At 31.9% G+C, this 26,216-nt stretch overlaps 3 protein-coding genes and 1 non-coding gene across 4 annotated transcripts; 3 read left to right on the forward strand and 1 right to left on the reverse strand.

The window, feature by feature from the left end:
* Positions 1 to 249: 249 nt before the first annotated feature.
* Positions 250 to 1,327, forward strand: LOC106325076 (40S ribosomal protein S11-3). The gene is made up of 5 exons (XM_013763101.1): positions 250 to 342; positions 419 to 459; positions 536 to 636; positions 726 to 870; positions 948 to 1,327. The coding sequence occupies exons 1-5, from the start codon at positions 331 to 333 to the stop codon at positions 1,126 to 1,128; spliced, it is 480 nt and encodes a 159-aa protein (XP_013618555.1). The 5' UTR covers positions 250 to 330; the 3' UTR covers positions 1,129 to 1,327.
* Positions 1,328 to 1,649: 322 nt separating this feature from the next.
* Positions 1,650 to 1,721, reverse strand: TRNAQ-UUG. Its single transcript has one exon. It is a non-coding gene; the product is annotated as a tRNA-Gln (tRNA).
* Positions 1,722 to 10,838: 9,117 nt separating this feature from the next.
* On the forward strand, positions 10,839 to 12,382 carry LOC106326365 (transcription factor DIVARICATA-like). The gene is made up of 2 exons (XM_013764361.1): positions 10,839 to 11,342; positions 11,758 to 12,382. The coding sequence occupies exons 1-2, from the start codon at positions 10,978 to 10,980 to the stop codon at positions 12,347 to 12,349; spliced, it is 957 nt and encodes a 318-aa protein (XP_013619815.1). The 5' UTR covers positions 10,839 to 10,977; the 3' UTR covers positions 12,350 to 12,382.
* Positions 12,383 to 18,468: 6,086 nt separating this feature from the next.
* LOC106327059 (probable manganese-transporting ATPase PDR2) lies at positions 18,469 to 26,174 on the forward strand. The gene is made up of 22 exons (XM_013765072.1): positions 18,469 to 18,632; positions 18,818 to 19,108; positions 19,200 to 19,292; positions 19,592 to 19,794; positions 20,010 to 20,082; positions 20,175 to 20,347; positions 20,428 to 20,602; positions 20,900 to 21,004; positions 21,091 to 21,201; positions 21,289 to 21,375; positions 21,453 to 21,635; positions 21,773 to 21,823; positions 21,903 to 22,028; positions 22,388 to 22,467; positions 22,908 to 23,016; positions 23,095 to 23,223; positions 23,549 to 23,614; positions 23,730 to 23,801; positions 24,028 to 24,179; positions 24,351 to 24,462; positions 24,556 to 24,672; positions 24,796 to 26,174. Exons 2-22 carry the CDS (start codon positions 18,860 to 18,862, stop codon positions 25,861 to 25,863), a joined length of 3,534 nt encoding a protein of 1,177 aa, XP_013620526.1. The 5' UTR covers positions 18,469 to 18,632; positions 18,818 to 18,859; the 3' UTR covers positions 25,864 to 26,174.
* Positions 26,175 to 26,216: the final 42 nt, after the last annotated feature.

The following is a 26,216-nucleotide window of genomic DNA, read 5'->3' on the forward strand; positions in this document are numbered from 1 at the left end:
AAAAAAACAAATAAAATAGAATTAGATAAGTAAAATATTTTTTAACGCAAGATAACTAAAATATTATTGTTAGCAAATAGAGTGTATATTCTCTCATAGATATGTTGATGCCCAATACTTTATGGGCTCTAATAAATAAGTTAACAGAAAAAAAATTAATAATATGAACCTTTAGGCCCATGAAAAGAATGCCCAAGCCCAGCTAAAGATAGATCTTTAAAACTAGGGTTTTGTCCGAAGCTTCATGCTTTCAGTTTATCAGTCGTTGTCTTTACATTTTTGCATCTCTTCTACATCATTTTCTTCAGCTGAGAACAGCAACCAGTAGCCATGGCTGAGCAGGTTCGATCTCTTCGTTACATATCTATGTTCTTATACAATTCTCAAGGATATTCTAATTCTCTGCGTTCTCTTGCAGACTGAGAAAGCTTTCCTTAAGCAACCCAAGGTCTTCCTTAGGTAAGACGAAACAAAAAAAAACGAATCTTTATCATTCTAATTGATCCTTATGATGATGATTATGTGACTGTTTCAGCTCGAAGAAGTCAGGGAAAGGAAAGAGACCTGGTAAAGGCGGAAACCGTTTCTGGAAGAACATTGGTTTGGGTTTCAAGACTCCTCGTGACGCCATTGATGGTAGCTTCTAAGTATTCTTAAAGAAGAAAACTTTAGCATTCTCAGTCATGTCTTTTGTAATCGAACCCTTGTTTTGTCTTGTGGAACAGGAACTTACATTGACAGGAAATGCCCATTCACTGGAACTGTCTCAGTAAGAGGACGTATCTTAGCTGGTACTTGCCACAGTGCCAAGATGCAGAGAACCATCGTCGTTCGTAGGAACTATCTCCATTTCGTCAAGAAGTATCAAAGGTACTAACTAACAACCTCTCTTCTTGATGAAGATTATATTTTTAATGTTAAATGTTTTAATAACCTTATTTGATCAGATATGAGAAGAGACACTCCAACATCCCTGCTCATGTCTCGCCTTGCTTCCGTGTCAAGGAAGGTGATCATGTCATCATTGGCCAATGCAGGCCGTTGTCAAAGACGGTGAGGTTCAATGTCCTGAAGGTTATCCCAGCAGGTGCATCTGCCTTTGCAAAGAAGGCATTCACTGGAATGTAAGAGTTTTTTGAAGCTATGGAGAGAGTTTTCTTTGTTTGGTTTTGATTTTTGGAATGTGTTGTTTGGTCACCACGTTTGTCATCTTAAATGTTTTGTCTTTGGTTTGGTACTTATCTCTATAAGAGTCCATTGCTTAGCTTAATCTTAAACAAGGACAGATATTCAATGATTTATCCTAATTGTTTATGAGTTTTGTATCCAAGTGATACATGTTGATCAAATGAAAAACAAGTTGGAGGATTTAAAGATGATCGTTTTACTGAACATCATAACACAATCATATGAGTCATATCCAAAAGAGAGACATATTCCAACTGTCAGAAAAAAAACTAAGTTCGAATGTAATAGTTTTTGGTTTGGAATAAATAGTATGGTGGCAAATAAGTACGAACTAGTTCACTAGCGCAACCATGATGAACCCAAGCACCGACTAATCGACCCAACAAATAATATGTGGGCCAGAATAATTATAGGCACAAAGGTGATGGGTGTTGAGATCTTTAGGCAAAAAGTAAAAAGAGAGGTCCTACCGGGAGTCGAACCCAGGTCGCTGGATTCAAAGTCCAGAGTGCTAACCACTACACCATAGAACCAGATGTTGTGCATTTTAAAAGATTACCTTTTATCTTTACAATAATAAGCTTTTATTAATTGTGAAACTCATGACATCTTCTTCTTATATATGCATCATCTTACATATTAAAACATAAGTCACAACCTTAATTCATGTGTGATTTTTTTAAAAATAGACCTAATAGACCTATTTCTAGAAAGTCATGTTATATTTAATCTCTAATCTTATCATTTAAATTTTGGGCCTACCAAAATTTTTTTTTTGGGCTATCAATAATTGGATTTAAACAATAGATGATCCATTGGATTTATAGATAGTATAAATTAAATATATATAATTTAATGTTGTAATACTATACCTCAATATGTTAAATATTTAAATATTTGTCGATGTTGACTTTTAAAATTATAAAGATTTTTTTTTAAATAACAAAAATCATATTATCTAACAATGATTAATATTTACTACCTTAAACCAATGAAAACAAATTTTAAACTATATAGTTTATAATAAAAAATAAACAAAAACTAAATGTAAAATTATTTACTCGATAATATAAATCTATGAACAGAAAAGTTTAATTTTTTAAAAACTTTCTAAATTTGTGAAATGTTATAATATATTTGAATATGACAATAAAACAATATTTCACTAAACTTTATATATATAGTTACGATTTTAATAATAAAATAATAATCCAGAAATATATATATAGAAGAAGATAAAAATACATATGAAAGTTTGAAACAATTTATTCCATGAAAAAATATACCATAAACTTATTATGTTTTAAAAATTGATATACACATATATATTATAATATATACCAATCTTATATATTAAAACAGAAGTCACAACCTTGATTCATGTGTGATTTTTTTTTAAATAGACCTAATGCACCTATTTCTAGAAAGTCATGTTACATTTAATCTCTAATCTTATCATTTAAATTTTGGGCCTACCATAAATTTTTATTGGACTATCAATAGTTGGATTTAAACAATAGATGATCCATTGAATTTATAAATAGTCTAATTTTTTTTTTTGACAACTATAGATAGTATAAATTAAATAGATATAATTTAATGTTGTAATACTATACCTCCACATGTTAATTATTTAAATATTTGTCGATGTTAACTTTTAAAATTATAAATATTTGTTTTTAAATGACAAAAATCATATTATCTAACAATGATTAATCTATACTACCTTAAGCCAATAAAAACAAATTAACCATATAGTTTATTTTAAAAATTAAACAAAAACTAAATGTTTAATTATTTACTCGATAATATAAATCTATGAAGTGAAAAGTTTAATTTTTTAAAAACTTTCTAAATTTGTGAAATGTTACAATATTTTTGAATATGACAATAAAACAATATTTTACTAATATATATATATATATATAGTTACGATTTTAATAATAAAATAATAATCCGAAAAATATATTTATAGAAGAAGATACAAATACACGTGAAAGTTTGAAATAATCTATTCAATAAAAAAATATATTGTATACTTATTATATTTTAAAAATTGATAAACACATATATATTATAATATATACCAATTTAGAGTTGAAAACAAAATGTTTATATAAAAATAAATGAAAACAAAAATCTGCGCGGTTGCGCGGGTGGAGATCTAGTATATATTAAAACAGAAGTCACAACCTTTATTTATGTCTGATTTTAAAAAAAATGGACCTAATGGACATATTACTAGAAAATCATCTTACATTTAATCTCTAATCTTATCATTGAAATTTGGGGCTACCAGAAATTTTTATTGGGCTATCAATAATTAGATTTAAACAATAGATGATCCATTGGATTTATCGATAGTATAAATTAAATAGATATAATTTAATGTTGTAATATTATACCTCCATATGTTAAATGTTCGTTGATGTTAACTTTTAAAATTATAAATAATTTTTTTTAAATAACAAAAATTACATTATCTAACAATGATTAATCTTTACTACTTTAAATCAATGAAAACAAATTTTAAACTATGTAGTTTATTTTACAAATTAAACAAAAACTAAATGTTTAATTATTTACTCGATAATATAAATCTATGAAGTAAAAATTTTAATTTTTTTAAACAAAATTCTAAATTTGTGAAATGTTACAATATCTTTTAATATGACAATAAACCAATATTTTACTAATCTTTATATATATAGTTATGATTTTAATAATGAAATAATAATCCAAAAATATATATATAAAAGAAATTACAAATACATGTGAAAGTTTGAAACAATCTATTCAATGAAAAAATATACCGTTAACTTATTATGTTTTAAAAATTGAAAGACACATCTATACTATTAAAGCAGAATCCTATTGTCCTTTTTACCATAGTATGTCTTTTCTTTACTAACATTGCATGTTTCATTAAGGACAATCAAGTAATATTAATAACACATCAATATTGGGTCATTTTTTTTGGATCCAGCCCACTGTCCACATCAGATCTCTCTTGGACCATTTGGGCCGATTAAGAAATCAGATCTAATTCTCACATTCTTTTTTTCTTTGGGATATTGAGTCCAAGTTCAAATAATTTTTTTTCAACCATTCTTAGTTATTTTTTTTTTCTTAATATAATTTAAGCATTCATAAAAAAAATGAATTTTTTTCATTGAAATGTATAAATCTGTATTAAAAGTATATAATTTTTTATTAAAAATATTAACCACATAATAAAATTAATTTATTAGAGTTATATCAACTTAATTCATTAAAGAAATAGAGTTTAATTTTTTAAACATAAATAGTCATTTAAAATGAAACACGATAAAGAAAGATAAAAAGTTTAAGTCTTTTATAAAATAAAACACAAATATATGAAATATGACATTTACTAAATATTTGTTAATTGAAAAAAAAAGGAAAATGAACCCGCACTTTGAAAGCGCGGATCAAAATCTAGTATATATTACAATATATACCAATTTAGAATTGAAAACAAAATATTTATATAAAAATAAATGGGAACAAAAATCTGCGTGGTTGCGCGGATCAAGATCTAGTCTATAATATCAAAAGAGAAACATTCTCAAAAATCTACTTTACAAAAGTTTGTTGCACCATTTTATTAGATTTAACTACTTTTTTGGTCTTACATTATATTTCTCTAACTATACAACATTGTTATTAATCTATACTATTCAAAATTCTTCTTAAGATTTTGGCTTGATTTGCTTTGCCACTTTTATTTTTATACCTAACAACATTTATTATCTTCAACCGTATTACTATAAATTTGTCAAGTCATAAATGTTTCAACAATATTTTCAAATCTCTGAACATATCAACAATTTTAATATGATTAATTAACTTTTGATAGACTTTCATTAATCCTTTTCTACATCACGTATGTACTTACTTGTTGAATGTCGTGGAATGGTCAACACTTCAAACTTATCTTATATTCTATCAGTTAAGAACAATAATTATTAGACGATAACCAGTGGACATGCGCAGAGTGAGTTTTTCATACTAATATTTGTTCATTAAATAGTTTTAACATTTTACAAAACTACAATTTTTATCGATTATAAAATGACGAATACAAATATTGGTCTCTTAAATGTATCATTGTTATTGAAGATTTAACGTATTACAGTTTATTTTAGTTATTATAAGAATTCATATGCACAAAAGAAAATTAAGTTTCACAGCTTTTTAAGAATAAAAATTAAGACTAAATTATTTAATTTGAATGAAATAATATATATATATATATATATAATGCTTACAATATTAAAAATCATCGATTTGAAGAAGTGTATTTCTGTGATTGTCATGATCAAATAACACATTAGAAATCACCTATTTAAAAAATAATAATTTGTATACATAAAAGTACATACATTAGAGTACGCACATAAATCAAAACAATACCTTTTATTTGTTTACAATTATGTTTTTGGTAAATAAATAAAAACAATCATTTTATTTATTTTATATGGTATATAATTAACATTTAGTGATATTTACATAGATATATATAGTATATTTTAATATTAATATTTATTATTTACATTATCTACTCATATGATTTTATTAACATTTGTATATTTGCTGTAACAAAATTTTAAAATGTTAACCACAAAACTTTAATGTGAGATTTTTCAAATCAAATTTCAAAATTAAAATATTAAGATCTCAATAATTTTCCAGTGTAGATTTTGAAATTGAAGTATTTATATATTTTGTAAAGTGTATAATTTAATTTAAATGACATTAATATATATATATATAGTATGAATATTTATTAATGAGACTTCATATTCATAGGATTTATGATCATTTGTATCTTACTTGAACAAAAAAATTAAATCATTGATCACAAAATTTTCAATGTGAGACTTTTACCATTATTAGTAATTTATAGTCATCTTAAAAAATTCAAAATATCATATATAAATTACTAAAACTGTTTAAAGTCTCACATTCAAATTTTGTGATTCATGGTTTAAAATTTTTGTTATGACAAAATACAAATGATTACAAAATCATATAAGTAAAAATTCTACTTTAATTAATTATTAAGAATAAAAGAGATATATATATATATATATAATTTTAAATTAATTATACCATATAAAATAAATAAATAAATATTTTAATTTTGAAATTTACTTTGAACAAATATTTTTGATAAAAGCTTTGAACAAACATTGACAACTTAATTTAAAAAATATATAAATTACTAAAACTATTAATCTCACAATAAAAATTTTGTTATCAGTAATTTAAAGTTTTTCTATAAAAGATACGAATGATCAAAAAACCATATGAGTAGAAAACATCATTTAATATTAAAAATATATGATATATGTTAATATCATTTAAATTTAATATATATCTTATCAAATAAAAAATTACTGTTTGGATTAATAAAATTAATTTATATGTTCGCACCAATTTAGTTATATATATAATAGTTACTAAATTTTAGTTATTCAATATATATTTATTATTTCATATTATGTAAAAACATTTAATATATAAAATAATTTATACATATAATGTTCATCATACGCAAAGTGTGGGTCTTAATCTAGTTGAATATTAAAAAGCTTACATATTTGAAAAACTATCCAATAAACATTACATCTTCTCATTAACCATAAACATTTGCTAAGATTATAGGTATAAATGTTTTCTTGAACATGGTATAAATGTTTTCTTAAACCGCAGCTTTAATATTTACAAGTGCGCAAAATTTTATCATTTTTAATAGATTAGATGTAATAGATGTGTGAGCATTATTTATTTATAAGTTTATATTCTGATTTTTTTAATTTTTTATATATTCTGGTAAAAAGTTTCTTTTTCCAATATATCATTTACAGTTATGTTAAAATTTACTATTATTGTATAAAAATGTAATATATTTGATATTCAAAAGTGAAGATTTAAATTTTGTTAGCAAACTTAAAACTGAAGCATCTATAACAATAATATAACTGAAAATGACACTTTGAATTAATTATTTCTCATCTTTAAATATTTAAGTTACAACATTCGCATAGTAACGGGTTTTAATTTTATGTATCCTTTATGTCTTTAGTATCCGAAGATTAAAAACACATTGATGTGTATAAATAATTATACCACGTGGTATTAGTTGTCTTAATTCAAATATTGTAAAATAGTTGTAAATTTTGGATATGTACCAGGTCCAGTTCGGTATTTAGGAATGCAAAAAAAAAAAAATCGAACTATCAGAAAATCTGAAAAATATTCACCCGAACAAATACCTAAAAATCCAAAGAAATATCCAAAATATTTAAATACCCGAAAAGACTCTAGATTTTACTCTAAATCTGAACCAATAAACCAAAAATATCCAAAATTTTATACAAATATTTGAAATATATATTTATTTTTTTACCTGAAACTCAAAACTATAACTGAAAACTCAAACCTGAAAATTAAAAGAATATATGTAATGCCAAACAATATCTGCAATGCCCAAATATATCTAATCAACACAATAATAGCACAAGGTAATTTCCAGCATTTGACATCTCAGCTTTTTAGAAGTCTGAGGAGGTGACATGACAATAAATGAAAAAAGTTGTAGCACCAATGAGAACATTTCGTTTTTCCATGTCATCGTGTTGTGTTTTACATTTTCTTCTTCCTTGATTTGCCCATGATGAATTGGAGAATAAACTAGAGACTTAGAGAGAGAGAGAGAGAGAGAGAGAGAGAGATCAGTTCGTCGTTGAAGAACGATGCCGAAGATGAAGCATCCTTTGGAAACTCCACATCGGAGGAAGTAGTGGCGTTGGCTGCGGATTCGGAGACCATCACAGGTTAGACGAGTCGCCTAGACCGATGATCGATCCCGCCCCTATTTAGTAGCTCTAGCTCGAGCCCATTTCTTACTTTATCTGTCTCTTCGTTAGGTTTTGGCAACGTCTTGAACGTGATCTTGCAGCGGGTGTGGATGGTGTTTATTTCAATTTGACCGAGGAGAAAGTATCAAGCCCATTTAGCTATGGCAATCAGCTTGTCTGATCCTGATCCGATAGAGAATGCAGATGCAGCTCAGCTTGATGTTGCTAAGCGGATTAGCCTTAAGGTTAAGGCTCTTGTCACCGACACAGACTTGAACCAGAAAGTCAAAGATGGTTTTTGCGATGTGTATGTGATTACATCTAACTTTATTTCACAAGGGAGGATACAAGTGTATGGTTTTTGATGTGTATGGGATCTTAAGCGATCTCTGTTTCAGAAAATGTAGATTACAAGGTGATTTTGATTTTTTGGTGAACCGGTTAATTGATCCTGAATTGAAAGATTGGAGAGTAGAGCATTTATTTTGTCTTTGGAATGTCCAGACTTTGTTTGTGGTTAGGTGTAAGTGATTTGACTCAGAAACTTCAGATATAGTTGCAGAGTATATGGGTGGCCCCGTTGAGAATGCGGATGAAGCATTGAGAAGGCGGATGCATCAAAGCTATGAATTAAGGAACAACTTTACAGCAGTTCTAAATTATTTCAAGTTTGTCTATTCTATCTAAAATAGTTGTATATATATCAAGTTACAAAAAAAAATATTTAGATATTGATTTCCTTAGATAAATTTTTTAATTATTTACATTATATCAGTTTGCGTATTTTCCATATTACAAGTTACAATGAAATATGGAAGATATAATGAAATGTGCAAACTGATATAATATAAATAATCAAAGTTTCCACGACAAAAATATGGAAGATAAGAGGTTGCGGAAATAGAGCAAGAGGGAGTGTGGCATTGACAAATGATAACAAAATAATTTTTGTGAGAGATACACGAGCTTTTTTTATAGTAAATATAGAAATGTTACACAATATATATGGGATTAAATTTATAAATCAAAGTGATATATTCGAACTATAAAACTTCAAAAAGAAGTATATATACAAGTTAATAGTGATATTCTTTTATTTTGAAAGGTGTAGGTTTATATCCAAAGTAGACTAAATATGAGAGTTGATACCAAATACAAAATAATAAACATGTTCTTGATATTATGAAAGCACATATTTACTCTTTGTTTAAGTTTTAGTTTTATCCATTTTAAATATTTATGTTCAAAAATTTTATACTAAATTAAATATATTATTCTTTTGTTTAAATTATTAATTCATATCAGTCAAAATATGATACTAAAATAACAGCTAGAAACAAAATATATGAAGATTCCCGCGGCGTAGCACGGGTTATTATCTAGTTTACCTAATATACACAAAATATTTCAGGTACTTTGAGTATCCGATCGGGTCTTGGGTAGGACAGACCCAAACCAAGACCTGCTGGTCAAAAAATTATCCAATAGGTATTTTGCCTTGGACCGAGACCCAAACCAAATATATATTTTCAGGTCAGTTATAGTTGAGTTTTTTGAATATGGATAAAATGTCCAGTCCTAAGAGAGGTTACATAAGAATATTTATACGAAATCTCAAATAAATTAACTCATAAATTATATAATTTTTTAAAAAAATTGTTGCTTCAAAATAATGCAGACTTTGTAACATAATAATGTACAATCTCAAAATTCTATACTATATCAATTTTATTTATAATCCAAGAGAACTCGCGCTTTTGAAGCGCGGTCAAAATCAATTTTTTTATTAATTAAGAAACTTAATATATCATACTATATATATAGTAAACTGCATTGGGTACTTGGAATCCTATGGATGAAGACAACAAATTTAAGTATAATTTAAATTTTGCCTCGTGATGACGTCAAAGAGTCGGACTTGTATGCAATTGTTTCCGTCAATGAACATACTATAGAAACTCTATAAATTAATATTCGATAAATTAATATTCGATAAATTAATTAACAAGCTAAATTAATACATTTATTTAGTTTCAAGTTCGGCCGGTTCAAAATAATTTTTAGAAAATTGCATGTAAATATATAGCCCCACTACAATTTATATAAATATAATTTATATAAGTACAAATAAAATATTGTATTATTTGTTCTATATATTCACAATGAAGTTTATTTGTATTTTTTTCTTAACACTTCAATATATTTTGATAATATTAATGAATGTATATGTAAAACTATATTTAAATTCTATGAAACATATTTTGTATACACCAAATAATATAACAAGCATATATAAAAGTTGAATTTCTAAAATTTAATGAATATATATACAAATCAACTATTTTCTTGTTTTAAAAAAAAGTCATATTCTAAAATACAGAAATCTAAAAAAATGAAACTTTTTATAAATTAATAACTCTATAAATGAATAAAACTTCATATTCCCAATATTATTAATTTATAAAGTTTTTACTGCAATAAGATTTAAAGGCTCTAAGCCTTTTTCCTCCATTACTATATTTATAAATGAAAATATAGATTTGTTTCCAGTATTGTTTACCAGCTGTGATATGATACAATGTATTACCATTATGTACCATATATGATTAGGACTACAAAATATTATGGTTAGGACTAGAAAATTTAAAAAAAATTAGGAAAAAACAAAAAAAAAGTATGTGTTTGTCTATAAAAGTTATAGCTACCTATGTATAGGTATTTATCATTAACATTGCTTTCTTTCGAATGATATATATGTTCTGATTCTTCTCCATGTAGGTTCAGTAGCTCTTGAAATATCTCAGTTTTGAGGTTTTATAAATGCTAGTTTTGGAGGTTATAGTGTCATTCTCAAGTGTTGGTCTAACATTTTCTTGAAGGTTGTAATAGATTTACTTAGAGAATGATCATATCAGAGAAAACTGGTGGTGGGTTATCATGGAGTAGGGATGATGATATTGCTTTTGAGAGAGCTCTTGTGGTTTATACCGACGAGACAGATAATCGTTGGGAAAAGATTGCTGACTCTGTTCCAGAGAAAACTCTAGCACAAGTTATAGAACATTACGAGAGTTTACTTCATGATGTTATGATGATTGAATCTGGAATTGTACCTCTTCCTGATTATAATGATGTCCCGATAGAAACAAATGTTCGAGAAAGAAGCATTGGGGAACGTAGTATCAATCGCAAATGTGAGTATAAGCAAGAAGATGAACCAAAACCAAAGCGACGTAAGGCGATTCCTTGGACACCGCTTGAACACAGGTTAGTTACTAGTACTACTACTTCTACATCACGATTTTATACAATAATTTTAGGTGTATAAAAAACATTATCATAAACTGTATGAAAAATAAGAGCAATTTTTTTTTATTTGAGTGTAAAATATTATGAATTTTGTTACACTGACACACCGACACTTTGCATGATATATAGCTAGGCCATGCACGCGGGGTAAGCAACATAAGCAGCTGCTTAGGATCCATGAAATGTGTTTAAAAAATTTACAATACAAATTTTCATTATTTTTATATTTTCTATATTGGCTTAGGACCTCAAGCAAATTTTTGAAATATATGGACCGGCGCTGGATATAGCTTAGGTTTTTATATAGTTATGATTTTATAGTTGATATTTTTATAAAATGTTGAATATTATGATTTTTGTTTTTTTGGAACAGTCAATTTCTTCTTGGTCTAAACAAATATGGGAAAGGTGATTGGCGTAGCATTTCTCGTCACGTAGTATTGACAAGAACACCAACTCAAGTTGCAAGTCACGCACAAAAATACTTCGCACGTCTTAGTGCTACGAACAGAAGCAGACAGAGACATAGCATTCACGACGTCAACGTTTCGGAAAGCAGTAACATCTCAGCAATGAAAGCACCAATCACATGCCAAGACGCTCAAGCCACTTCGCAACCATCGGTAGACCATCATGCATATGAGACACCAGCCATATGGAACACACAAGCCACTTCACCAACATCACTAGACCATCATGTATTTGGGACACCTACCATATGGAACATGCAAGCCGCTTCGCAACCATCAGCGAATGTTCCTCTCTATGGCACACCCACTACTGGCCAATCAATGGTTGGACCATATGTCTTACCTTATGGAACTCATGACATGAATCTCTTTGCGCCACCTTACATGGCTTACCGGGCTCAACACCATTCGACACCTTACTCCCCAGTTCCTAGTGCTTCGTTAAACACAGGGATAGTTCCAGACAACATGACAAATATACCTACTTCTCGTTAGGTGATGAGGTTGTATAATTTATGTTTGTTTCAGAGAGCGTAATATGTAAAAAAAAAAAACTTAACATTCAATTTGGCTTGTCACTAACGTCAAATTGTTTTGTTTTATATTTTAAATTATTTATTTTCTATGAAAAATGCTAAATAATTTTTCGCGGATCTCTTACGTTGATAGTTGGAGTGGTTAATATCATTTATACTCTTAACTAGATTTTTCACCCGCACATCCGTGCGGGTAGATTTTCATTTTATAAATGTATAACGGATATCATCGCAAAACTTTAAAATATATTTACATTTTAGTGTTATATATTGTGTAAATCTATAATGTTATTCGTTATGTTTCTTATTCGATATTATTAATGTATAATGATTTGTTTTATATATTTTACTTTATTATTAATTATTATTATATATTAATATATTTTCGAGTTTGGTAAAATAAATTCATAGTATGAAATAAAAAAATTGAGAATCTTCTTCATTTTTTCTAATTTTTACAGACTGAATACAATACATTTAAAATTTTATTTAGTTATACTATAAAGCTGATATTTTCTTAGCATAATTTATATTTCTATGTTATTTATTTTAGTATATTGTGGGATTTTATAAGTAAATACATTATAATAATACTATATTATTAATTATGAAATCAATCGCTGCATTAATTTTAAAATATTTTAAAATTTTATTAAGATTTTATTAGTTTTTTTAACATATTTTGTTATAAGTAAAAATAAAATTTAAATTTACAGTTAAAATTTATTTATTAATAATTAATCAATGGTATTAATTTAAATAAAATATTTTAAATTTTTAGAAAGATTTTGTTAGATTTTTTCTCAACATTTTGTTATAACTAAAAATAAAATTTAAATTTACAGTTAAAATTGATTTATTATTAATATCTTTGTATATTGAATAGATTCATATAAATAATTAAATAAATAGACCTAATAAGGCTAGTATGACTTTTTTATGGTAGATAAAAATAGTACTTCTCTTTTAATAGAGAAGATGTATGATAAATGGAATTTATTATATTATCAATTATTTATCTTTATATTTTTATTAATTTTGAATAATAACATAATAAATAATAATTTTCTGAAAATAATAATATAGATTTCAATTTCTTTTTATTTAAGTAATATTTATACAAATTTATCTTTCATATTTTTGGATGATTATTATTATACAAATATATATATATATATATATTATATTATATACATGTTTTTTCATCCGATCTTGTTAACTTGAAAAATATATATTTTATATATTTGTGTACATATAATACTAAAATTAACAGCACTATGTTTAATGTTCTACTGTCCAAAAAAATATAATAAAGTGTCAGATAGTTATTTTTAAAATTCTCAAACTTATACAAATCGAACACATCATAATTTTTCTTTCAATGTGTTCTATAAGTGTTGGTTCACATCTATACTATTATTTAGATTGATTAAAGAATCTTGACTCATTATATGGATAAAGCTCAAGCAATGTGTAAAAATGTTGAAATTTTAGATAAAATAATTAGTGATATATTCACTTGTGTTAAATTTTTAGTTGTAAAGTTATGTCTTTTATGAAAAATTTAATAGATTTTATATTTCATAACTGAAGTAATAGCGTTGAATTGTAACAATTTTTGAATTGATAATATATAATAAAAAATGTTTATAAGATTATGCGGACAAAACATCTAGTTATATTATATTTCAATTGTTGACAAACCCTTTCTTATGCAGTGTTACATTTTTGGATATTTAATTTAATTTGAAAATTAAACTTGTTTATAAAATTAAGTAATTTTAAAATCTAGCTAACATATGTGTTAATTAATATTGCACATTTACAGGTTTTTTCTTAGAATTTAAAAATGGTTAGACATATATGTATTTTAGTTTATTTTGAAATTTATATTTTTTCGCGAAATTTATTGATTGTAAAAGCCAACGTCAGTTTTAAATATTTTAAAGTTTTTTTTCTGGAATACTATAGAGGGAAATACCCTAGAATAGCACTAAAAAAGTTTTTGTCACAAATATAGACTCTAAGAATCAAAATGATTAAAATGTTTCATTAAAGAGGTAAATATACATTTATACCCCTATGGTTAACTAATCCAAACCTTAGGGTTTAGAGTCAAGGGGTGGAGATTTGGGATTGAGGTTTAAAATTTTATAAAATAAAAAATAAATATTAAAAATTTTAAAAATAGTTTCAAATAGTATTTTCGAATTCGAAAAAGAACATTTCAAAAAAAATTAAAAAAAAATTCAAAAAAAAGTATAAAAAGTTCAAATTTGAAAACATATAATCTAAAACTATAAAAAAAATCTTTTTTATTATTTTATTATTTATTTTTTATTTTATTTTATTTTTTATATTTCTAGGGTATTAGTGTCATTTTACCTATTAAATGAAATATTTTGGCAATTTTCCTCCTTGTGGTCTTTTTGTGACCAAAACTTGAAAATAGTCTATTTAGGAGAATTGCCTACTATATATAATAAGTCATGGGATTCTGACCCGAACCGATTGGTCCGAACCGAACCGAACCGACCATTAAAGAAATCGGTTAGGGTTCGGTTCTTATGAAGAAACCGATCGGCAGGGGTTTTAATTTAAATCGGTTTTCACCTCGGTTCATTATATCCGAATGGATAACCGATTTTAACCTAAGTATACCTAAACTTACTTTTCTTACCCTTAAGTCTCGATTAACCTAAAATCAGAAACGGCTAAACCTAATCACCTCACATAATCTCTCTCTCTCAAACACGATCTTTGATCTTGGTTTGTCTGATTCTCGGACCAGACCATCTTCTCTTCGTCTTTACATCATTTTGAGAACAAGGTTAGTTCTCTCTGTCTGTTTTTTCTTCTTTTAACTTTATGTGTAAATCGATTTAGAGTTTGAGTTCATAAATTTTGTACTTTATGGTTTGATTTTCGTTTTGTTTTGAGTTTTTGTATTGTTTGGTGTTCGTTTGGTGTTTGTTTGGTCTGCTTTGTTTGAATGTCTGATATAAAGTGTTTCTCTTTTGATTGTAGATCTCAGCTTGTCAAGATAATGATGAGTTCCTTCCAGAGGATGTTCAGACAGATGTAAATCAATGTGGTGGAAAGAAAAGATCTGCTTCTGAGAGGTCAAGCACTGACCTGCCTCCTGTTGCAATGAAAAAGCAAGCCCACAGAGCTGAAATTTGGCAACATTTCATTCAAAGAGAAGATAATCCGAGCATCAGCAACTGTCGTTATTGTGGTCAAGAGATTGGGTGTGAAACCAAGAAGAGTGGGACAAGTGCGATGAAGAATCACAATGCTCGATGTAAGTTGTACGATCTCTATAAAGCATCTGGAAATCAGCAAGTGTTAGCTGGAGATAGCAGTGGTGTAGTGACAACTATTAAGTATGATGCCGCTTTGTTTAGGAGATTAGTGAATGAGATGATAGTGTTGAATGAGCTGCCATTCTCTTTTGTCGAATCTGAAGGGTTTAGGAGGTTCTGTCGCAATGTCATGCCTATGTACACAGTTCATTGTAGGAGAACAGCAACAAAAGACATATTTGCAATGTTTATGAGAGAGAAAGCTACCTTAAAGGAGTTGTTTGGTTTTGAGAAGAAGAGAGTGTCTCTAACCACAAATATTTGGGTTGCTCCTACAACATCCTACATCTATATGGTCGTCACAGCTCACTGGATTGATAGGAACTGGGATATGCAGAAGAGGATCATCAGCTTCAAGCCTATCACGGATCATAAAGGTGAAACTATTGCTGAGCAGCTGAGTCAGTGTCTAGCTGATTGGGGAATAGAGAAGGTATTCACAGTGACAGTAGACAATGCCAAGGTGAATGACAAGGCTCTGCGGCTGTTTACAGAAAGTTGTAGGGAGATCGGGCCAAATGCATTAGTTAAGGATGGTTCACTGTTGCATATGCATTGCTGTTCGCATATTCTCAACTTGATAGTCAGGATGGGTTATCTGAGGTCAAAGAGAGTGTAATGGCTATTAGAAATGCTGTGAAGTATGTCAGATCATCAGGTACAAGATTGCAGTCGTTTCAGTTGAGGGTGCTGACAGGAAAGGTTAGTAGAGGGAGCTTGTCTTTGGACTGTATAACTCATTGGAACTCCACCTATCTCATGTTGTCTGTGGCTTTGAAGTTTAGGGTTGCATTTGAGAAGCTCAAAGCAGAAGACATGTTGTATAATGAGTATTTTAAAGAAGCAGAGGAGAATGGACAGAAGCGGGTTGGACCTCCTACTTTAGAAGGATGGGATGAGGTTCATAGGTTGGTGAAGTTTCTGAAACTCCTCTTTGGTTGCACCTTAGCGTTCTCAGCATCTCAGACTGTCACGTCGACTATTTGCTACAATGAGATTGTGATAATCGAGAGGAACTTGATTGCATTGAGTAATAGCAAGGATGGGGTTTTACGGATTCAAACAAGGGAGATGAGGAAAAAATTTGAGAAATACTGGGATGGGCTTATCAATATGTATCCATTAGTCATCATCGCCAGTGTGTTTGATCCAAGGAACAAGATGCAGTTCGCTTCTATATGTTTTGATAAGCTGTATGGTAAGGATAGTGTGGAGAGTGGTCATCTCAGGACCTCAATAAGGACATTGATGAAACAATTGTATGAGGAGTATGTGAGCAAGGTTAGCTCTTCATCTCAAGGAGATAGTCTCAGCAACATTAGTGCTAATGGAGAATCTGAAGTTGGAAACATGTTTGATATTTCTGATGACGATGACGAGGAGTATGAGAGGAGGGATTCATTGTATTCATAGATGGTTTCAGAGGCAGCATATGAAGAAGCTAGTAGTGAGCTCGACATTTACCTGATGGAAAGACCAATACCAAGAGGCTCAAACAACTTGGGATTAGACTACAGCGTGTTATCTTGGTGGAAGAAAAATTCTTCTAAGTTTCCTGTCTTGTCTGAACTAGCAAAGGATGTGTTAGATGTTCAAGTCTCCTCTGTTGCTTCAGAGTCAGCATTCAGTACAAGTGGTAGGATTTTAGATCCTTTTCGTAGTTGTCTGACTCCATACATGATTGAAGCTCTTGTCTGCACACAACAATGGCTTCGAAACAACATCCACGCTGAGAAGCTTGCAAGCTTGGTTCAGATGTTTGAACATTAGGTAAGCATTTAACTACTTTTATTAATTTTCTTATGTTCACAGAATCACAGTCCTAAGTTCCTAATTGTTTTGTCATTGTGTAGAGTTTCTGAATATTTCTGGTGAATCTGATCATTAGAGATTTAGAGGTAATATGTTGTTTTGTCTTTCAACAGATTTTGTATCTTTTGTATCATTTGTTGTTGTTATTACTGATTTTTATACTTCATGATATGGCAGGTTGGAGACTTGGAGTGGCAAGGAAGATCTTTTTAAACAACCAACTTAGTTTATCTCTCATTTTTAGGACAAGACAACCATCAATCCTTTTTGAACTTCATGAATCTATGTATCTTTCATAGTGTTATTTTTGCAAAGAGATATAGATTCAAAGTGTTGTTTTTTTTTGATGTTTGAGAGAGTGATCGAATCTTGCTTGATCAGTTATAAGTTGGTTTTGATGTTTTTTTGTCTTGTTTGTGTTGTTGATTGCTTGATTTTGCAGGTGAAACCCGAGTCATAACCGAATAAACCGGCACAAATCACTATCCGAATATACCCGAATCAACCCGAAAATAACCGATTTAACCGCGAAATTCGATTTCAAAATTGATTTCGGTTATTTTCGGACCAATGTTGATAAACCGAAAAAATCTGAAACCGAACCAAATTGAACCGAATTTCAATTCGGTTATTTTTCGGTGAAAATTCTCAATTCCGATTAAACCGAGAAACCAAATTACCCGACCCGAACCGAACCAAATAACCGAAATCGCAGGGCTATATATATATGTTTACTATGAAAACTACTCCAAATTTTGAATCAAAATTTTACGTGAAAAACGTCAAAATAAATTTAATTAGAAAAACAACTCATAAACTAAAACTAAAATTTCAGAAAATAGAAGGGTAAAAATGAAATTGACCGGAACTAAGAGGGTCTGCATAAGTAAATGAAAGAAAAAAAAAACGATCCAGTGTGAATCGAACATCTCTTTGGGGGAGGAACCTCAGACGTGAGGCGTGAAGGTGAATGAGACGAACGAGATTGCGATTCCTTTCCGTTACGCCGTAACTGTAAACCCTAGCTTAGAACCTCCCCGATTCAAACTCAATCCAAGCTCAAAGGTTCGTCTCTCTCTCCCTTCTCCTTAGATCTACTCCGGAATCAACCTTCTCGATTCGCCTATGCTTTGAACGGTTGACACTAGGCAGATTCTCGATTCGTTGCACCATTTCTCGATTCCAATTGCGATTCGTGTTCTCTCACTGTTGGATTCGATTACTAGTCTGATTCTGTAACGTTTGTGCAGAAGTTTAGATCACTGACGGCGACCTAGGGTTTCCGTTTCGAGATGTCGAGCTTTCGCGTGGGAGGGAAGGTAGTGGATAAGGTTGACTTGTGCAGGAAGAAACGCTCGGCGTGGCGTTTGGATGTTTGGCCGTTTGCGATTCTGTATGCCACTTGGCTGACTACGATCGTTCCCAGCATAGACTTCACTGATGCTTTGATCGTGTTTGGTGGCCTTCTTGCTTCCCACATCTTAGTCTTGCTTTTCACTATGTGGTCTGTGGATTTCAAGTGTTTTGTCCAGTTTAGCAAGGTAAACCTCATCATCACTCTTGTGGATGCTTGTAGATGTTTACTTGAGTTGAAGGTTTATGATGGACATGTGTCTGTGTATTGATTCGCAGGTTAACAGTATCAGCCAGGCGGATGCGTGTAAAGTTACACCAGCCAAGTTTTCTGGTTCCAAAGAAGTTGTGCCTCTTCATTTTCGTAGCCAAGTAAGCTCATTTGATATTTTAGATTCAGTTGTTAAGCTGCCACTAAGATAGACTCCGTGAATGGTTTGGCTTTTAAACAGGATTTAGACTAAGATTTCTTTTATGACTGAATATATGTAAAGTTCAGTGTTTTACCTCACCAAACCAACACATGTCTCTGCCATTTCTCCCTGCGAAAATTTAATTAATTTGTACCCTATATTATTTGAATTCCTACTCTTTAGCCTTGAAATGCTTGAGTTTTTTCAGTAATCTTACTTCTCATGTTCTAACAGTTTTATGTCTTTTGATGTTTGCAGATGACTGGCTCGTCATCCTCAGGTGACACAGAAGAAATTTTCTTTGACTTCAGGAAGCAGCGTTTTATGTACTCAAAAGAGTTAGGAGCCTTTTCCAAGCTTCCTTACCCCACAAAGGAAACATTTGGTCATTACCTAAAATGTACTGGCCATGGTACAGAAGCTAAAGTTGCAACAGCCACTGAGAAGTGGGGAAGGAACGTGTAAGTCGTCTTATCACTTTTCTATACGTGTATCTATCACATGTTCATTTTGTGGTCGATAGTTGATGTTTTTATTGGCAATTCTTTTTTTGCTTGTCTCTTAATTTCTGCAATGTCTAACTAACTTTTCTTTTCTAAACATTTCTCGTTCTGAATCTATCCATAGCGTGGTTGTTCTTTTATCCGGGTTGATACTTTGTTTCTGCTTCTCGCAGGTTTGATTATCCGCAACCTACATTCCAGAAGCTATTGAAAGAAAACTGCACGGAACCATTTTTTGTATTTCAGGTGTTGTTTACTTGATAATGCATGTATCTTACATATATTCTTTTCCCATGGCTGTGTTGCTCTAAGTACTGTGTTTTCCCCTCTTTTTGTAGGTTTTCTGTGTGGGTCTATGGTGCTTGGATGAGTTCTGGTATTACAGTGTGTTCACGCTGTTCATGCTTCTAATGTTCGAGTCAACAATGGCAAAAAGCCGTTTGAAGACTTTAACCGACCTAAGACGAGTTAGGGTGGACAGTCAGACTGTCATGGTGTATCGATGCGGGAGGTTTGTGATTGAATAACACGCAAGTTTTCCTTAAAGATCGTTTCGGTATTACTGCTGTGTCTGAAAAAGTCAAATTTTAGGTGGGCGAAGCTCTTAGGTACTGATCTGCTGCCAGGAGATGTTGTGTCCATTGGGAGGCCGTCTACTCACACTGGAGGAGAGGACAAGACAGTACCAGCCGACATGCTTTTGCTTGTAGGAAGTGCTATTGTTAATGAAGCCATTTTGACTGGCGAGTCAACTCCCCAGTGGAAGGTACTTTCTTTCCACAACGTCATTTTCGTTTGTTGGCTTCTTTTCCAAATTATTACTCTCTGGATTTTGGATTTGAAGAGTTCAGAATTGTAACAGTGCACTTATGATAAATTTGGTCCATCTTGTTTGTTATTTTTCATTAGCAGCTTCTCTTACAATACGTGTGATAGTTTCTATCATCTTGTCTGAAACTTTGAATCGTCATTATTAACTAGCGAGCAATACTTACTTCACAATAGGTATCCTTGTATAATATGGTCCATATGTTTTGCTGAGATTGTATTATGGATATTATAGGTTGCAATTGCTGGCGAAGGATCTGATAAGAAGCTATCGATCAAGAGGGATAAAAATCATGTTTTATTTGGCGGGACCAAGATCTTACAACATTCACCTGACAAGGTAATTCCGTATCAACAATTTCAACAATTTATTCTTCAGTGCTTGCTCCTAACCTGTGTTTCATGCTATTTGATGTTTGAGGTCAGACATTCCCTCTGAAAACCCCTGATGGTGGCTGTCTAGCTGTTGTTCTCCGAACAGGATTTGAGACGAGCCAAGGAAAGCTAATGCGGACAATTTTATTTTCTACAGAGAGGGTATGGGATCTTTTCGATGTTTGTTGTTTCATTTGCACCATGTTAAGAATTTTTTTTGTGTTGATCCTTTTGGTAAAAAAAACTCAGGTTACTGCAAACAGCTGGGAGAGTGGTCTGTTCATATTATTTCTAGTTGTATTTGCCGTGATAGCTGCGGGTTATGTTCTTGTAAAGGTACGGTAATATTTGTTTCAGGTTCTTATTCAAATAATATGTCTATGTATACTAGTTATGAGGAATCTACTTCGCAGGGTCTCGAGGATCCTACAAGGAGCAAATATAAGCTCTTGCTAGGCTGTTCAATTATCATCACCTCAGTGATCCCGCCAGAATTGCCTATGGAATTATCCATTGCTGTCAACACGTCATTACTTGCTCTTGCACGTCGTGGGATCTTTTGCACAGAGCCTTTTAGGATTCCTTTTGCCGGGAAGGTAGTATCCGTTATACCTTATTTTGCTATTCGATTAAGAACTCTTTATCTTGAGCCAGCGGCACCCTGCAAGGAATTAGTAATTGTTGTTTTTTGTATTGTTGTCTTATTAGTGTTACACTTTCTCTCTAATGACAGGTCGATTTGTGTTGTTTTGATAAGACTGGTACACTCACGTCAGATGACATGGTAAGGTTAAGTGAAGCTCTGGGTATATGCTTGCTTGATTTTGTTTATGGTGAACTCATTTTTATTTGCTGCTACATAGGAATTTCGAGGAGTTGGGGGCTTGGCTGATGGTGAAGAAGCAGAGACTGATATGAGCAAGGTTCCCGTACGCACATTAGAGATTTTGGCGTCGTGTCATGCTTTAGTCTTTGTAGACAACAAGCTGGTATGAGCAACTCAATTTCTTTTCTGTTTTTTGGCCTAGAGCAACTCAATTTACTGTTATAAGTTTTGATGTTGTTCCTGTTTTGAGCTGTGAGAATTTTCATTTTTGTGCAAGTCTTTGATTTCCTTCTATAGACTCTGTTGATTCACGCACACATGTTTTTATTAAATCTGACAATGGATTCCACGTTACACTTAATAAAGTTTAAAACTTTAAATTAAATGTAAGTGTAGAGTAAACATGTGATGCATGATAATTTTACTCATGGTCATCTTTCTGAAACCGCGTATGCTTTGCTTTTGCATCATTAGTCATCATTACGAAATTCTTTCATGTTTTACTGTTTTCAATACTTACAGGTTGGTGATCCTCTTGAGAAGGCTGCACTTAAAGGAATTGACTGGAGTTACAAATCTGATGAAAAGGCCTTGCCGAAAAGGTAACTATTGTCACTTTTATTAATCCCGTATTCTTTTGTTCTCATACTTTGTCTACGGTGCTTCTCTAGCCCTGTGATTACCGTGCATAGGTTTTGAGATGAAAGGCTAATATAAGGATACGTACTGCTACTGCATTAGATATAATGGTTTCTTCTTTGTTTATGGTTTTATGAAAAAATGAAAAAATGATGTCTACCTGTGAAGCAGTTGATTAGGGAATACGGGAACTAAAGTTCACATAGAAAATGTTAACTGATAGTATTACATTACCTGAGATACTGCATTAGGCTCTGCTTCAATGTTTTTCACATTCTGCGTCTCGGCATCATGAGTACTTATCATTTTCTTTAAAGCTGATATCATATACACCTTAATGGTTTCGCCGTGTGCACACATACGAAGAAGATTGATTCTCATTGTATTATGTTATCCGCTGCAGAGGAAATGGCAACTCGGTGCAGATAATGCAGAGATACCATTTTGCTTCGCATCTGAAGAGAATGTCGGTTATCGTTTGTATTCAGCAGGAATATTTTGTGTTTGTGAAGGTCTGCTTGATACATTATTTTCGTTGGCTAAATTTTGTCAGTAAATCCAGATCTAAATGCTTATATTTAACTTATCAGGGTGCCCCAGAGACCATTCAAGATAGACTTGTGGATGTGCCAGCAGCATATATCGAAACATATAAGAGATACACACGCCAAGGATCTCGAGTTCTGGCCCTTGCATTTAAACGACTTCCTGATATGACGGTAGTTACGCATGCTCTGACTCATAACCTGTTGGCTTCTTGAAAAAACTTGATGCATGTCATTTTAGCTAGATAGTTGAGTCACTGATACGCTTTACAGACGTAGAGAATATAATTCACTGCTCATCTATTTGACGTTGTTTGTGAATCTCTAAATTTATGTCAGGAGTCTTGCTTTCTTTGGTCTTATGGTGAAATAGTTAGTTATCTGTTTGTCCGTACGTACATAATAATATTAACATCCATCACCTTTTTGTTCTGGAATTATGCAAGCTTCTGCTGATTAGCTTTAAAATTTACTTAGCGAGTATTTTAATGTTGACCAGGCCAGTGAAGTTAGAGACATGGACCGAGATGCTGTTGAGAATGACCTTACTTTTGCTGGGTTTGCGGTAATGGCGTAGAATGCATTTTACTCTTATGAAGCTTTACTTTCTTCATTTTTGTAAATGGTAAACGATGGTCTGGTATCGAAATTGTTTCCTAATGGTTTATAATGCATCACAGGTCTTCAATTGCCCCATTAGATCAGATTCAGCTACCGTTCTGTTAGAGTTGAAGAATTCATCCCATGACTTGGTAATTTACTGTGTTCTTATAATGCAAACGGACTCGTGAATTAGGGGGCCTCGTTTTTTCCACTCAGTACAAATTGCCTGCAAAGCAGCTATCTCAGACTTGAGTATAGCTTGTTTTTTTAATTCCATTTTTCAGTCGCCGTGTTTTTTTTTTCTTGCAAAAGGTGCTCGTTCTCTCTTTAATAATTAGATACACGGGATGTCTTATCCTACTTCCATGATTTTAGGTGATGATTACAGGTGATCAGGCATTGACAGCTTGTCATGTTGCAAGCAAAGTGCATATTGTATCAAACCCAGTGTTAATTCTTAGCCAATCAAGGCCTGGAGCCGAATATAAGTGGATGTCACCTGATGAGAAGGAGATCATACCCTACAGGTGTAGTATTGATCACATTTACTGTATAACTAATGCAAATTCGTATCCTCATCTTGTGCAAGCTTAGGTATTCACATGATACCAGCAGTATATGTTGTGACACAAGTCTCCATGGTCTTTCTTTTCTTCTTGCTTCTGACTGAGATAGGATGACATGGTTTTTGTTTACAGTCACAAAGAGATCGAAACCCTTGCTGAAACGCATGATTTATGCATTGGAGGAGACAGCATTGAAATGCTACAGGCTACATCGGCTACTGTGCGAGTCATTCCATTTGTTAAAGTAAGCATATCTTCTAATCTTAATCACTTGATTTATTATTTCTAAATACCTATAAGTAATAGAGCCTGACTCTTTAACCATTTCTCCTTTCAGGTTTTTGCGAGAGTTGCTCCACAGCAGAAGGAGCTAATCTTAACCACCTTTAAAGCGGTAGGAAGGGGAACTCTGATGTGTGGAGACGGGACAAATGATGTCGGAGCATTGAAGCAGGTAACATATAGGAATTTCGTTTGGAAGATTGAGCTATAGCTTTTTTAGATGTCAGGCGACTGATACATATGCTTTATTTTCTCTCTGTCTTTAGTTTGATTGTATTTTTGTTCACAATTCCAGGCCCATGTTGGAGTTGCCTTACTGAATACTGTCACTCCCTCGGAATCGTCTAAAGATGATCCAAAGTCAAAGTCAAAAAAGCCCAAACTACCATCAGAACCAGCTAGCAAAACCGCAATTCAGAACGGGGAAGGATCATCAAAGGCAAAGGCCCCACCCCAAAACCGCCACTTAACTGCTGCGGAATTGCAGAGACAAAAGTTAAAGAAGATGATGGATGAACTAAACAGTGATGAGGGTGATGGCCGGTCAGCTCCCGTAGTGAAACTTGGGGACGCATCAATGGCATCTCCCTTCACAGCCAAACACGCGTCGGTCGCCCCAGTGACGGACATAATCCGACAGGGTCGCAGTACATTAGTGACGACTCTTCAGATGTTCAAAATTCTCGGTCTCAACTGTCTCGCCACAGCTTATGTGCTAAGTGTTATGTACTTGGACGGTGTGAAGCTCGGCGATGTCCAGGCAACAATCAGCGGGGTATTAACAGCTGCGTTTTTCCTCTTCATATCCCATGCTCGACCGCTTCAAACCCTCTCAGCAGAGCGACCACACCCGAGTGTCTTCTCCGTGTACCTCTTCCTCTCTCTCCTTGGACAGTTCGCTGTCCACATAACCTTCTTGATCTACTCCGTGAAGGAAGCTGAGAAGCACATGCCAGAGGAATGCATCGAACCAGACGCCACATTCCATCCTAACCTGGTGAACACGGTCTCTTACATGGTGAGCATGATGCTTCAGGTGGCGACTTTTGCTGTGAACTACATGGGACACCCCTTTAACCAGAGTATAAGGGAAAACAAGCCTTTCTTCTACGCGCTCATTGCTGGGGCAGGGTTCTTCACGGTGATTGCATCTGATCTGTTCAGGGACCTGAACGATTCGCTAAAGCTGGTGCCTCTGCCTGAAGGTATGAGGGATAAGCTCCTCCTCTGGGCTTTGCTTATGTTCGTCATCTGCTACTCGTGGGAGAGGTTGCTCAGGTGGGCTTTCCCTGGTAAGATTCCTTCGTGGAAGCATAAGCAGAGAAGTGTCACTGCGAATCTGGAGAAGAAGAAGAAGGTATAAAAAGAAGAGCCAGACAGGGTTATAGGTTCAGGTAAAACAATCAAATACAATTTTAACTCAAGAGAGATGTTGGGTTTTGGGATCTTGTTTTTGCTGAAGCTTTGAGGACACGAGCATAGGTCTCTCTGGTTAAGACATTTTGTTCTCATTTCTTAACTTTTTTTTTGGTAACTCTCTAAGAAGAAGCACACATTTCTCGTATACTTGAATTAAAATGTAAGGGGTTTACATTAGTCTCTACCTCTTGTTCCTTGCTTCCATTTTGTTTCGTTTCTCAGTTCTGTTTAGAGGATCTGAAAACTTGCATGCCTGTTTTCGAAACATTAAACCAGACTTGAGACCTGTTACTCTGT

This window comes from Brassica oleracea, chromosome C2 (assembly GCF_000695525.1).
Source record: "Brassica oleracea var. oleracea cultivar TO1000 chromosome C2, BOL, whole genome shotgun sequence".
NCBI classification, from domain to species: domain Eukaryota; kingdom Viridiplantae; phylum Streptophyta; class Magnoliopsida; order Brassicales; family Brassicaceae; genus Brassica; species Brassica oleracea.